The sequence below is a fragment of the Vanessa atalanta genome, chromosome 5 (genome assembly GCF_905147765.1).
Source record: "Vanessa atalanta chromosome 5, ilVanAtal1.2, whole genome shotgun sequence".
Lineage (NCBI taxonomy): Eukaryota > Metazoa > Arthropoda > Insecta > Lepidoptera > Nymphalidae > Vanessa > Vanessa atalanta.
The window spans coordinates 13,532,512-13,549,117 of record NC_061875.1 but is presented as its reverse complement, the minus strand read 5'-3'; the positions used below and the strand labels follow the sequence as shown (position 1 = coordinate 13,549,117).

The following is a 16,606-nucleotide window of genomic DNA, read 5'->3' as shown; positions in this document are numbered from 1 at the left end:
CCTGGATCTTTTCTGCTTGCTGATCGTCGCCGATGCCTGGAACCACTGCGTTGCCTTCCGGACTGTCCATGTGGGTAGTTGGCGCGACCACGCCCTAAGTTCATTTGCGCCACCTGATGGTTGAGCTCCGTTCGAATGCGGGTAGAAATGAAATCTTCCATCTTCTTTAAGAGCGCATCGAAACCTGGAGTAGAAGCACTAGAAACTTGATTAGAAAATGGCGTTACTTCGATTATTTTATCTGCTAACTCAGCAACTTCATCTAATCTTAGACTTGTTTGAGACGCTATAATTGCCTGAATATGCGTTGGTAGGCGGCTAGCCCACAGGCTTCTTAGAAAATCGTCGTTCACCTGGTCACCGGCTAACGAACGTAAGTGACGTAAAAATTGCGTTGGCTTTCGGTCGCCTAACTCCTCGTGGGTCAAAAGTTGTCGCATTCGGTGATCACGAGATGTGGACAGACGTTTAATCAGCTCGTTTTTCAGCTTATCGTACTTCCCAGTTTCGGGAGGGTTGGTTATTACATCCCTAACTTCGCGGGCTATCCTCTGGTCTAGCTGTTGCACGACGGTATAAAATTTAGTAGAATCGATTTTCGTACCTGATGTCTCAAACTGTGCTTCAACCTGGGCAAACCAAATATCGGGGTCTTCCGGCCAAAAGGGGGGTAGACGCACGGACACGCGGTCAATTGTCGCGGAGCATTCTTCAAACTTGTCGTCAGCGGTAGCCATCTTAACGGTCGACGAACGTTACAACGCGATCACGTCGGGGTCACCAATATATAGCTTGCTACGTCGACTTTTTATTTAAATAAAATACGGCAAACTATATAACAATTTTTATTGCGTTTTGTTAAACTTTGATTTTACAATAGTCTACGCGGATGGTAAGGCAGACAAGAAAGGCGGAGAAATTTATATAAGGATCGAGAATAACGAAATTGGTAAGCGCGGCGAAAACTAGCATAGGTCCGGCGTAGGAAGCGGTTAGCGGGGCCCTGCGGCGGCCGGCGGTCGACTAATGCTCCTCGGCTCCTCGGCTCCGCCCACTTGTGACGTCACGCGCTAAAGACCGTAGGCTGGATAACGCGCCGCGCTGCGCTAGCGCCGCTCGCGGCTTGTGGCCGCTGAGATGAAACTTCGTGTTCACTACAGATGATATAATTTGACATCTATGGTCCACTAAAGGTCAGTCCGACTCGTATGCCGTGACGGCAAACGACAGTCAGCTCTGTCAAATCCCCTTACCGCCAACGATCTCTACTCGTGTGTAGTCATCGTCGATGTGCGCGTATCGCGTAAACTATGTTTTTATTACTACTTTGTTTGTAATACTAATAAAATCTAACTATTTAATTTTTGAAACTCTTTGCTTTTACTTATTTTATTTCATATTTTTATTCTTCTTATGACCATAAAGTTATACTCTATTCCAGCAATAATAGGAAAAAAGGCAAAAAAACAACATTTGACAGCAAATTGACGCGATATTATTGGTTGAGAGCTTGTTAATCTATGATTCACTATTTTTTGGAAAATGGCGCTTTGAACGTCGACAAAACTAATATCGGAATTTTGGGAGAATATTTTTTAATTGTTATTTATAATTATTCATTCAATTTATTATAATTTTTTAATTGCAGTACAAATAACTTCTCAGCTACGATATTTTTATTATTATTTGTCTATATTATGTTGTATTCTAATAAGTTAGTGGTTTAGTATTATTTTTGTTTCAAAAATAAAAATATTTAATAAATTTTTGTATTTACAAATAGTCGTAATAATATATTATTAATAAATATTCTTACGATATACAAAAAATTGAGTGAAAAAACAGAGAGGGTTGTCAAAACCTTTTAATTTAAGCCCAAGCAATACCACTTAATGTTTGTCAGATGTCAGAAAAACTGCATGATTCGGATGTCAAATTGCCGCATGTGCGTCCCCAGCAGAGTGGTGTTTTTTATATAAAATACCTAATGACATAAACCCTTCTCTGAAAAATACGTTTGATAAATAGAATCAGAATATTATATACATTGTATAATTATATTAGACATACATACACATATGGAACGAATAGAGGGCCGCCTTTTTTTGAAGCCGGTTAACACAATAAAAAAAAAACCATGGAGTAAAAGTTACAGTCCTGGTTAGAGACGTAAGTAAGTAAGTAAGTAAGTAAGTGGTCACCACTTCCCTTAGAAATTGGCCCTTAAGAAATATTAACCATTCCTTATATCGACAATGCTCTACCAACCTTGGGCACTATGTTGGCCTTCGTGCATGTAGTTACACGGCTTGCACGTGCACCCTTCAAACCGGAACACAGCAATATAAAGTGTTGCTGTTTGGTTTTAGAATATTTGACGAGTGGCTGTTACAGCTACTTAGTGTTGGTGTGCAAGCCAGCCCTAATAAAGTCCTACCACTGTCCTTGAGCTAGATGAGCGACAATATTTGATTATAATTTAGCATTAGCAGCCTGTAAATTTTCCCACAGCTGGGCTAAAGGCCTCCTCTCCCTTTGAGGAGAAGGTTTGGAGCATATTCCACCACGCTGCTCCAATGCGGGTTGGCGGAATACACATGTGGCAGAATTTCGTTGAAATTAGACACATGCAAGTTTCCTCATGATGTTTTCCTTCACCGCCGAGCACGAGATGAATTATAAACATAAATTAAGCACATGAAAATTCAGTGGTGCCTGCCTGGGTTCTAACCCGAAATCATCGGTTAAGATGCACGCGTTCTAACCACTGGGCCATCTCGGCTCACAGATTTGATTATATTATATCTTCCTATATTATGTTATATATCACATTATGATAATAATATTATGTTATATATCACCCGGTGTGTTGCATTATTTCTCTCGTCATCAATAAAAACGTCGAATTTGGAACCGATCAATCTCCTACGTGTCTTTTCTGACATGCGTTATATTTACAAAATATTTTACTCAACTAACGTAGATATCGTAGATCCGGGTACCTGATAGTTGTTAGGAAATGTGTACCTAATCTGAAGTTTAGGGGTTTAACAACGGGCAAGTATCACTGATGATTTTTCATGTTGTTGATTTCCACTTAGATAGTTAATAATTCAATTATTTTATTAAATTATTATTTATGTTATAAATTGTGAAAAAAGAATAACCAGTGGCGCTTCTTAACAGGGTCTCATTTTTAAATTACGAATCAACGGTGCACAAGAGTGTACTTAAATAAAGTATATTTTGATTTGTTTTGTGCATGATTTTCCTTGTAATTCATGTCGTGTTATTATTTATTGCTACAAGTAAAGGAGAAAATTCTGTCAATGGACTTAGTAATCCTCACAAATCAAATCATGGTGTGTGGATGGTTTATTGGTTCAATGATAGGATTATTCCACAAAATATTATTGGTTGACATGATAGATAGCCAACTACTGGTCGCGATGATGAGTCCACAATCAGAGCTTACTCAGTCGCTATACAGCGAAACTAAACAAAAAAAAGAGAAGGGTTAGCTCATTCCACCACGCTGCCCAAATGCCATTTAATGGATACACATGTGGCAGATTTTTTTTTAAATTAGTCTAATGCCTAACTGAAGATGCACTATGGATGTTGTTACGTGGTTTTCCTTCATTGTAGAGTCTTTTAATTTTATATAGCATCAAGGAATATGCAGACCCCGTAGCTTCATTTTTCGTAGTATTAAAATAGGGGGAGAAGAATCAGTATACGTGAGTATTTTGACCTCTGGGCAAGTAAAAGACTAATCAGTAAAACCCAACAGTATCTTCTCACGTGAAAGGATGCATAGTGACGATAACTTGCACATACAACTGTGACGACCCAACTCATTTGTCAGCTTATTACTTTAGTTGAAAAAACAGCAATCGGAAATACCTTCTTGAGATATAATATAATTTGAGAATGAGTGATAGTCAAGCAAAGAGAAGCTAATTCTAAACTTACAACAAACGAACTAACTCTGAACTATACCGCATACATTCAAATTGATTGATGCCACATCGTCACCGTTCCTCAAAGACACGCCAAGATATGAGGAGCAAGATTTAATTACTGAAGTTGAGAACCCTTCAAAATATTGTCTTCATTAAGACGCGCCCTTTGAGCTTGTTTTATTTGAAAAGTTTTCATGTAATTTCAAAAAGTTAGTTAGCCTATAACAAGTTTCATTTACGATTGTCGCCTCACGTCGTCAGCTTTATATTGGTCTAACTTTTTTTGTTAGTGTCATGAATTTTTCACTTACAAAATGACACATATCTAATAAAAAAAACATTGAATTAACATGCATCGATTTCTACATTGTATATTAAAAAGTTTCGTTGCAAGTAATACATTTAGTATCTGTGATAGTTAAAATTGATAAATTTATATACATTTGTGAAATTTCGTAAATTTTCATAATCCGTAGTAAGTGACGCAGGCTACTAGTTTAATTAGCCTTTTAATTAATAGCACAACCATGCTACTAAGCGTTTCAGCATTCAGGCAAACATTAAGACATTAAGACAATACATCTTCCGTTTATAAAATAGGGTAATATGCTTTTGATCTCTGAAAATGAGATTTGTTTGTTATTTATGCGTTTCTCGAATATCCTTGTAATTTTATTTAAATTTAAAGTTTTAAATTTAAGTCAGAACAAACATAGACCGTATATAGCTTTTAAATAATAGTTTATTGAAGTTTTTGGAAAAAATAATTTTATTAGAGCGACGCTATTCAGGCCATACCTTGCTAAGTTAAAATTATTATAGAAGAATGTGCAACGGCGTTTATTTATCTTTTATACATAAATCACAGTGCTCCGAAGATATTACAAGATGTTACAAAGATCGCATCAGAAGACATGTGCCGTGTAACGTGTTTTATCACTAAGTACCCGGGGGTGTGATTCTTGGTTCGATCAAAGTCAAAGTCAAAAATCTTTATTAAAACTCAGCGAGATATTTAATTTTTTTGTTTTGTTTTTACTTTACTTATGTATTTAAAATACTATATATATATATAGAAGAAGTTATCGAAGAGTGATAACGAGGAAGCTTTGTATATAACATTTATAATTATTTTGCAAAAAATGACTGATGACTGCAACTCAGACTAACTCAGGCTAACCGTTACGAGATACATCAATGTAATTTAGTAAAAATCATTAGTTCTAACAGTAAATGTCTATATTATAAGGTAGGTTCATAATGACAATTGTTATCTATGACAAATTTGTTAAAAACCGTATGTTATTTGGTCATTAATTTTCTCATAATCATTCTTAATCCTTATTTAAACTATAACATAGGTTAGTTACGCTTTGCTTTTAATAAAGATTAAATCGTATTTAGCAATATAACATTCGCATTCATATAGAGAACATATCATCGTTTCCAAATTATGTGCAACAAATAAAAACGTTCGTTGCATAACGGGCGATTGAAAAACTGGCTTTCATTCTTTTCATTCACTCACGAAGCAAATATAATCGGAATTTTTATGCTGTCTTTACTTAAGCGTAAAGACAGTTAATCTTCCACGCACACTAAGACATATTCTAAGTATCAAAGCGTCAATCATTCTAATGTATAAGTGAATAGAACCTTGAAATTAAAATATTGACTTTGACATTTAATGCCGTGGACATGATTTGATCTATACTTCGCAATAAAATCATTATTCATATTTCACATTTATGGCACGCCTATATAATCAAATAAATAAATAAACGTCCAAAAATAAATATACCTATTAAATATTTCTTGCTAGTCGCCCTTTTCATTCGTTCCACGTTTAGGGCTAGGGTGGGTCGCTATTTATATTATAATAACAAAAACCGAAACATTACATTCAAAATATATTCCAAATAAAAGTACGTTTGTACAACTACTATTAAATCTTCATTTTAAAAGATTAATTTCAAAGGAATTCTGCTCACAATCCTACATAGAAGAACCTATAAGAAACTTAATAGTTAGTTCCTATTCATCAATCATAATTTAACTTGATTTTTTCCATATTTATTTCGACACAAACTCTTTCATTATAATGGTCGAACTATTGAGTTTCTTGGACGTTTTTCTCGTTAAAACCTTGTTCCAGAACCAGTGGTAGCTTTAGATTTAATTCAGTACTTAACATGACGATTCAAAAGTGCTTTCATGAGCTTCTACTTTTGAATACATAATAATTTGATTGATTAATTCATTTTATCTTCTACGTAAATGTTTTAACCACTTTATAGGAATAAATATCTGTGTAATACTAAATGTTAATTGAATAAATATAAAAATTACTTATTCTATCAATGTAAAAAAGGCGATATGAATTACTATTAGTTCGTGCAGGCTTGTAATTCTATCACTAAAAAGCAATTTCTATTACTGTGTTTCGGTTTGGAGGCAAACTGATCCAGTGTAATTAAATCCAAAAGAGATAAGATCTTTGTTGCTATCGTGCATTGGAGCAAGAAATAGATACGGTGGTAAGCATTTACCATTCGGTAGCCCGATTGCCAATATCACTACCTATATTTAGCAATTATTTAAAATGAATAGACTTTTTTCATATTTTCTCTCGATATTTATATTCCGATTCAATGGTACTTTAAAATGAAGTTGTGTTATAAAATATCGAAAAATACATGCTCGTAAAAGCCACTTGAACAACAAAAACAATTTTAATTTTTAACATTTTCAATTGATCGTTAAACTCACCTTGACATATGATCGTGATGATTTGTATAAGGCTGATAGCAAAACTCCTGAAGGGTCCGCGTTTCCCGCTCATGGTGGCATCAGAGCTCTTGTCTCACCAATCACTTAGCGATCGACGGGCGGCGGCTCCCTCATATCGACAATTCAGCATCTGAAAATAAAGAAAACATAAGTAAATAAGATAAAGTCACTGGTGGTAGGGCTTTGTGCAAGCCCGTCTGGGTAGCTACCACCGTAGCTAATACCGTCAAACAGTAGTACTCAATATTTTTGTACTCTGGTTAGAAGGTTGAGTTAGCCAGCGTACAGGCAATAGGGACATAACATTTTAGTTCTCCAGGTTGGTGGTGCATAACCATTCCTTACAACGCCATGTAAGGATTGGTTAATATTTCTTACAGTTCCATTATCTTAAAGCGGTGGTGACCACTAACAACCAGGTGGCCCATTTGCTCGTCCGCCTACCTATATCATAAAAAAGTAATTTAACCTTATTTAAACGTTAAAATATTAATAAAAGTAGATTAAATGTCCACACCCAACAGTGGGCTCTAAGCTGAAAATGAAAATAATGATCACGAACATATATTTTAATATTAATCTGAATGCTTACGTAAAGCTGGCTAACAAAGACAAAAATCGAATTTACCAAATAAATAATTCACAAAACGAACGTATTGTTTATTATCCTTTAATTTAAACAAACTCGAATTCATAAACATCAACCATCATTAGCCGTTATACTCGTACTTTAGGGATTGAAAGAAAATACATATTTTTAAGATGTCAAAAATACTAAATATTTACAATTAAATTATGTATGTACATTATCGAGTCTGATGTACAGTTACTTTAACGTATTTGTCTCTGGATTAATAAAAGCGATTTGAAAAAAAATCAAGATTTTCATGTCATTGGTTAAAGATTGTCTATCACGTACATCACGCTACGATCGTCAGCGTCTAAGTGAAACCTCGCAGAACGACAAGTAATTAAAATAAAAGATAAACTGTTTTCAACTACTGATACTGCAAACATAGTTGATAGTATTTTATTTGAATTTAGTTAATATTTATGAGACTATGCGCGTTTATCGGTCTTAACGTAAGATTGTTTCTTAAGAAACTGAAAGCGCCAAGAGTGTGAAACTGATTTGTTACACACAAGGCAGAGGTGCTGCACATTTCGTAGCTCCAAAGGCCTAAGAGTTTCGTAATAGAAATTTCGAAAAAAAATCGATATACAACCGTATTTTCAGGAGTGTCTCTATTCTATAAACGAAGGATGAATTGACTGATGTCATTCTAGAAGTTAGTAAATTGAACGGTACTGTCGAGTAAAAGCTAGGCGTTTCATTGAATGGCTAATTAAACAAGTTGGCTGCGACATATAGTCATTAGTAAAATTTGTTCGCATTGTATACATGGCTTATTTCCTTTATTGTCGACAGAGAGATAAATTTGTATAAGCCCAAATTAAGAACATTGAACATTAATGCTTAAATAAATAAACCCGTGAACTTTGTCATATTTTTAATATTTATTATTAGGAGAGATAAATTTAATTTATGACCTTTCAATATGTACTGTACTATATAAATGCACAACATTTCTGAACTTTACTTATCATACTACATATAATAGATTAAATATTCCAGAGAACTCATAACATTAACTTGCCTTTAATCTACGTCACTTGATATGAAATTATCGCATTACTATTATTATATAGTATTACTAGCTGTGCCCGCGACTTCGTGCGCGTATAATCTTAACAAAATAATATTGTTGTAGCCTATGTTAATCCTTATTACATTAGGTATCTGACAGTGAAAGTCCCGTCAATATCGGTCCAGCCTTTCCAAAGATTAGCCGGAACAAACAGACAGACAGATAGACAACGATTGAAAAATATGTTATTTGGGTATATGTACCGTATATACATACAAATGCATTTAGTAAAAGGCGGTTATTTTAATATTACAAACAGACACTCCAAGTTTATTATATTGTATAGATAAACACCATTCGTATGTTTCTATAGACTTCCCTATCGCCCTTATTAGAATCATAGCTTTTATTAACACTTAATAGCCAATGCGTGTCACGAACATTAGTAATAACCCGGAGTAAGTGTTTGTTTATTAATTAAACGTTATTCAAAGCGTAGCACAGGTTGTCGGTAATGTGAGAATTCAGTAATTACATTGTAACAAGCAAACTAATTTGTTGCAGAATTTACTATCACTAAAACATGATAATTGAATATAAACTATCTCTGTTTATACAACGAGTTAATGGGATTTCAATGGACGTACATTTTTAAATATAATCTCACTTATGTACCTCGTTGATCTAGTAGCTTAGTTATTAATTTGTCGGGCTGCAGATCGTGATAAAAGCTAATTGTAAAAATAATAATAAATCAAAATTATTCTATATTAAATGATAGAGGTGACAAAAATTATTTGATTTACATAGGGATGTTGAAGATTTTTTTTTTTATAATAATTAATACAAGTATAACTAGTACCTTTGGTAGTTTCAAGATTAATTGACTACACGCAGGAGTTCTACTTAAGAGAGGAGAATGGTCTTACATAAAAGTGGGTTTGATTGACTCTGAAATTATTTCCTGTAAAATATAAAAATCTTTTAATAGAATATACGTAAATAGTTTATATGGTATATATTTTTGGCAGGGTTAGCATGAAACCTTGATTCTCACGTATTGCTAACATATGATGGCATCTTTATAGCTTATAACTAAAACGATAAGCGGGAGGAGGATCGCGCCGCGAGTGTTGATATCTTATTTACGTTCTATCGAAGCTATATAACGTAGCATTTTTATTCAATGGAAAATTAACATGTTCAAGCTCAATTTTACGTTAAAAAATGAGTAAAGTAAAAAGTGACAGCCTGTAAATGTCCCACTAATGGGCTAAGACCTCTTCTCCGTTCAAGGAGAAGGTTTGGAGCTTATTTCAAAACGCTGCTCTAAAACGCGTCGGTGGAGAAATAATTTCATTGAAAGCAGATTTCCCCACGATTGTTCCCTTTACCGCCGAGCTTGAGATGAATTATAAACAGAAATTAAGCACATGAAAATACAGTGTTACTCCCCTGATTTAATCCCCTGATCATCGGCTGAAAAAGTTAACTATATTTTATAACATGTAGGTTCCACTCTTACAGAGTCACAACAAGGTTAACCACAACAAGGTCCAAACCTCGGAAAGAGAGTCTTCTGCACAGCTGTGGGACAGTTATCGATGTTACATTACTTTCAAAATAAGTTTTGAAACTCATGTCTGTTACACATTTTCTCGTTAAATATATTAAATTTTATTTGAAAGTAAGTGGCAATAGAAGCAATAGACAGCAAATACCAAAATGCTGGAAGTCAATTTGAAGCACCGATTGGCCTTCGACCGCCACAACTCGGTACAAAGACTCGTTAAGTAGCCTCAAACGATTCATCTGTAGCCAAGACGGACGGCGAGACAAAGGCGTCGTGGATGGTACAAATGATAGGAGACTCGTTTAACGTATTCTGAAGACATTCAATTAATTTCCATCTTATTTAAGGTGATATTTCAAAGTATTATATTGACTTCATAATATTTGATACAAACATCAGACAGATTATTTTTTCAATATTGTCTGGATGTCTGTTTTGTTTTATCACGCTCGAGGTAGATGCGTGGATAGATATTCAAATTTGATAGTTTTTTTACTCATGGATAATATTTAAGATACAAATAAAAAATTACATAACACTAATTATAATTTTCAAAACGAGATCTAGAAATCATTTATATTTTAGATTTTTATCTATATAATTTGAGTTACGTAGTAAAATATATGTTCATCTACCCGCAAACGTCAGTCTCGTGAACAAGACATTCGTAGATAATGTCGAAATATCGAGCTCCAACAAATAAAAATAAAAAACATTGTAAATATCCCTTTTTAAATACTGTTAGTATATGTTATATAATTAGGTTCCTATAGATATGGGATATCCTATGGGGATTCCTATAGATACTTTGAGAAATATTACTCATTTCTCATACAGATATTAATGCGCCCCAACCTTGGCAAATAAAATGTTATGTACCTTGTGTTTTTAATTTCATTGGCCTCCTCGAAGTTTAAATCAGAATCAAGTATTGATTGGTATATGTGGTGGTGGTGGTGGAATATACGGTGAGTGGGTTGTAGAGGAGTTTGCATAACGTCCCACTACCAAGTAATTACGTAAGATATAAATAAATAGATGCGAGGCTTCAATATTAAGATCATTTTTAATAATAGCTTGAAGTTTGTCTAGTTGCAATCCAAATATGTTTTTTTTTTTTAAATTAAAATGCGTATTAAGTTTTAAAGCCGCTAGACGCTCATCTCTTCTATGAAAATCGACATCTAAAGGCAACCGCTCTCCGTGCCCTGAAACCCGATTTACTCGAAGATCAAATTCAATTGTGTCAAACGAGAAATTGACTAAAAATTCAACTGTCGCCACTGACGGTATTACGTTTTTATGAATTTGAATCTATGACTTCTGTCGGCTTCGTAATATTACCGACATTTTCGTTTGTATTTCTTTGTGACGATGCTCTTCGTAATTTGGTTATGTCTATCAAATTTAGATACTTTCGATAACTTAAGTCGTAATCCCGTAAAATTTACAAGTTTCTTTTTTATTTCGGGCATTTTTATTCTTTATTCATTTTGCCAATTTTAGTGATTATTGTTATACATTTTATTATTATCACACACCCTGTATTTTCCATTTATTTGTTTTAGGAACGCAGATGTTCAAATGAACTGCTTAGTGGGAAGTCATCTCATCCCGTTACTTACTTAACTTTTACAGGAATTCAACGAAACAAAATATTGGTGACGGTGAAAGAATAATTGATAAATAGGTGGTACCGACCTACGGATAGACTACCACTGGTTAAAATTATTTAGACTTAATAAACCAAAAACGAATAAAACAGTTAGTTAGAAATCTTGGGTAAAGTTGACTTAGTTTTTAGATTACAAATTCACGAAATAATGTCATGAATGAGCTTTTTACCGTTGATTTTTAACTAAACGAGTATGGTCGGAGCTACTTAAGCTCACAAAGTCCTAAAAAGGCCGACGGTAAAACTGTATAAAGAGGAATTACAACTGGACACTGTCCGCCCGGAGCCGTTTCAGCGGAACCGCTGATCAATTTGCAATTCTATTATAAGGGTGAAATGATTCTATTTCCTCTACATATATCCTGGAATAAAAATTTGGCAAAATATTTGCGAAAAATATTTTTATCGTCTACGATATCGTTGTTTGTTCAATGCTCGGAATTATATTAGATTTGATGTTCAACAGTCCTTTAACCGCCGGCTGAATTGACAATGTTGATGGATAATTTTGTTCCTCTTTTGTGTCACGGATAATGTTTGCTCTAGCCTATTGAATAATAAATCACTCTTTTTTAATATAACTATATAGTATATTATTATATTACATATATTATTTTTTCAAGAGACCTTTAATTTAATATTCATAAGTAATGAATACTTTATTAAGTAACTCGTATTGCTTAAACAAAATATACCAAATTTTTATTGACATATAAATTTAAAGACTTCATCTCAAGAGAGCTACCTGTTATTATCAATAATGATTGAGCATAGAATATAGCAATGAATGATAGAGCAATGATAAATAAATCAGCAAAAGTATTTCCAAGAACTGATTTCGTCAAGCAGACAGCTCGTTCGCTAAATCGAATTTCTTGGAACACTAGAAACGCACTGTTCTATTCACAAATCAATGGAATTAGGATAAACGAATGATTCTTGAAACAGATTACACAATAAGCTAATTTTTTAAACTTGTTAAAAAATCTTTGAAAGAATACTTTTATAAAATATAGATGTACGAAATACTGAACAAACATTACATTTTCAGGCATAAAGTAGATAATCTGGTCAAAGTTATCTATCTAATTATAAAAATAATATTTTCACTGAAAGTAAAAGACAGCTTAAAAACTTTATATCTGTGTCTTAATCTAGGTGCACGAAGTCACGGGCTCCACTCTTTATAAATGTATTCTTGGCATGACCCTTCGTTGCCTATTTTCGTCATTTCCCGAGAAGTCAGCCGCGAGGCACGAGTGCTTTCCGTGCTTTACTTTGAGAGCACTTACTCTAACTTGTATCTAAGCTAGTGCATCCTCTTGCATTGTGGGTTTTTTCTAGTTCTTACTAAAATAATTAAAACATATTTAAAGAAAAAAAAAACTAATCTTGCGAATATAATAATATCTTAAAATAATAAAAAGGAGTTAACTTATAAGAACTTTGAAACTCATTAAGATAATATTATTATAATTAATGACGTGGAAAATTTTAGGGTACCTTTAAATTATTCTCTGTTTTTAAAAGCCTAGTTTTTATTATACGTATTAGACATTCGAATGGCATTGGTATTGTAAATATTGAATCTTTAAATCACTCAACAGAAGCGCGTATAAAGAAAATAAATTTTGAAACGTCAAAGAGACAATCATATATCGAGTTAGCTTTGAACGTTTGATAATTTAAAATTTCCTTCTTATTGCGAGCGGTGAAGCCTTCTAAGTCGTGAAGCGAGTTCAAGTATCGGAGCCTTTTCAATTTTTTGTGCAAAGATATGAATATTTCCAAGGGTTATAATGCTATTAGAGTGAAAATCTCAAACCTCTGGAGGGTAATAAGAAGCGTGACTAGGAACAATTTTACCTCATCTCGCTATATTAAACGTTTTAAGGAAACCTTCCGCAAATGAGTCCTAATATTATACATTGGATATTGGAAATTGAATAGATTATTAGTAATTCCGCAAAATTATTACAATTTTTTAAACCTGATCTCGATAATCCTTATTTATATTTACAGAATGCATCAGTTGTCCTCGTTTGCACACCAAAAACACAATATATGAAAACACCTTACATTTTGATGTGAGGTTGACTACGAATTTATGGTGGTAGGAATTTATGCAAACCCGTCTGGGTAGGATAGGACCCCTTATCATATATTAGACTGCCAAACAGTATTGTAATGTTTAGATTTGAATGGTGAGTGAACCAGTGTAACTACAGGCGCTAGAGAAGTAGTGTACGATATCACAGTGTCAATTTCTTTTTTTTTCTTTTATGAGTATTGGTGAACACATACCATTCGATGGCTGGTTTGCCAATATTTTCAGTATATAATAACAAAAAAAACAAATCTTACATTAAATCTAAAAGGCCTAAAAACATTGAAAACTTTCCAACTCTTTTTAGGAAGGATGTCAGAACTCATCACGGACCACGTAATTCACATTATTCTCCAACGTTTAAACTTTCATTCCGAGTGTCAGAAACAGCGGCCGTCCGAAAATAAAGGAGCCAAGAAAATGATATATACAAGGTTGTCCTCAACTCGACGCGTTTTTATTGCCGCTATGTGTAAAGCTTGTAGAAAAATTACTCGCGACTTACTTCTTTTATTCGTGACGGAAGAGCGGGATGGGGTGATAATTTTTTATGCTCACCCCATCGAATTGCCTGACGTCTCTATTTGCAAGCGTAATTGTGGGGTGGAATAATCGCGTTTGCAAAGTGTGCCCACTTTGTTTACTTTTGATCTTCCTTTCTTTAGAATTTTTATTAGGCGTAATCAGGATTCAGTTATTAATTATAATCTTGACACTTCTATTTTTAAGTCATCAAAATCGTCGTGTCTTGGTATGTGAAGCAATATTTTTATAAATCTGCGATGACTATAACCACCATATGTATACAATCCTTAAATATTTTTCCAATATTGAATTTACCTTAGTTTTATTTTAATTTATTCAAAATACCCAGTTAAAATTAAATAAGTTTTCCATAAACAATAAAAAATACTTATTAATTAAATCTGATGTTTATTGATTTCCTTGTCAACTTTCTTTAAGCATATATTCTTATTATACACAATTTAAAATTGTAGCAAAAAAAAAAAAATGTACTCCAATCAAGTAGACCCTTTAGGTTCCTCGTGTTGAAAAATTAAATTCAATTTATCATTTCGAAATGTAGAGTCTACTGAGAAGAACCAACCGTAAACGAAGTTTCTCTTTTACCAATAAAATGACACAACTAATAAATGACATATTATCTAAATAAAATAAATTATGATTCATCGCGCTTGAAAATTAACAAATTAAGCAATTCAGTGAGTAGTTTTTGGTAACAAATTATTATGATTAAGTATAACAAAATGAAATGTAGAATGATAAATAAATTACAATTTCCATCGTATTTCACAGAACGTTGGGCTAAATTAAGATTACCTAGGCTGTATCTTATTACAACATTGTGAAATTACATTAGCAATTCCGCACGAATGAGTACGCTCTTTGCAAAAACTTGCCATTCATTTATGTTTCGTAAATTCACGCAATTCGAGTGTCTGTAAGGTATCTGTCTCGTCTTTACTGTGCGACCTTGATACTTTATCTTCGTCTTATTCTTTATTATCTCATGTGTTATTTTATGATGATATTTGTTTTTACTTAGTTTATTTCATACTTAATATTTCATTAATCATAGAATATCTTAATTAAAAAAGTACCGTCGCTTTAAGCAGTTTCCAACAGATAACCATCATGGTACTTTTTGCTCTTTGTTAAAGAAGTTTAGCAAGAGATTAATTCCTGATTGCAGTTAAATATAAGAAAAGGAAAACTAATTTGTTTAAAATATAATAGCGAACGACGCACTATATAAATTTTTTCTATTCAATTATAAACATATTAAGAAATCATTACCGTTACAAATATAAAAGCTTGTCTAATAACCTTGTAAAGGTTATTGAACAAGCTTTTATACTATAATAACCTTAAAATATTTTGACCATCATATTTCGTCGTTTAATATTTGTATATTACATTATAGAACACGAAAGTTTTAAAATCGAACGAGTTGCTATTTGTAGGTAGTCACACACAGCTTTAACACTTTGAAGCGACACAACGGTGTAGCTTCAAAATTTTAAAGCTTATTGTCGTTGTTGTAAAACAGATTGCGTAAGAGTTTTTAAATCAATTTGAAATATTAAAATACAAAGTAGACGAACAATTTGGTCATCTGACTGTAATTGGTTACCAGAAGTATAAAGTTTAAGTTGAAGATGCTAGAAGTATAAAGCACTTATAGGACTTGTAATATTACGCTAGTCCACTGACCATCCAAACCTGACCGAAACCACCCAGGCAAGTCTGCACAAAATCCTACCACCGGCAATTTGTAACTCAGTCATTTTGACAAAATTCATACGTCACATATGCTCTTGATTTTTTCCTGTAAAATTTTAAATACTATGATCGGTCGTAACTTAACTGTTTAGGGAATTAGTTGATATTTCTTGAGAGTCAATGACTAACATTGGCAATTGTGGTCTCTATAGTTAGTCTGGTTTCCTATATCTGACTATTCACTGTGTGATCCACTCGTCTAAATTAGTGCATTTCAATTAATCATGTAATTACTTAGTTAATTGAAAACACAATTGAAGTTATATACTAATACCATTGGTCTACCGTGGCATCACATGGGTGCAATTTATATATAAGTTATATGAAGTGATACATTTATTTTATATTGTTTTTTAGTTTAGAAGAATATAAGTATTGTAGCTAAAACTTGAATCTGAAGATCTTTTCTTGGTGGTAGGGCTTTGTGCAAGCCCGTCTGGGTAGGTACCACCCACTCATCGGATATTCTACCGCCAAATAACAGTATACTGTATTGTTGTGTTCGGGTAAGAAGGGTGATTGAGCCAGTGTAATCACAGGCAC

The 16,606-nt window shown here is 33.3% G+C and overlaps 1 protein-coding gene across 2 annotated transcripts in view; it reads right to left on the bottom strand.

Moving 5' to 3' along the window:
• LOC125064202 (lachesin-like) overlaps positions 1-16,606 on the bottom strand; it is an 84,569-nt gene that overhangs the window by 46,143 nt on the left and 21,820 nt on the right. For both annotated transcript variants that reach the window (XM_047671138.1, XM_047671140.1), the window contains exon 2: positions 6,735-6,885. In XM_047671138.1, the coding sequence (XP_047527094.1) occupies positions 6,735-6,807 (73 nt within the window). In that variant the 5' untranslated portion in view covers positions 6,808-6,885. The remainder of the gene's footprint in view (positions 1-6,734; positions 6,886-16,606) is intronic.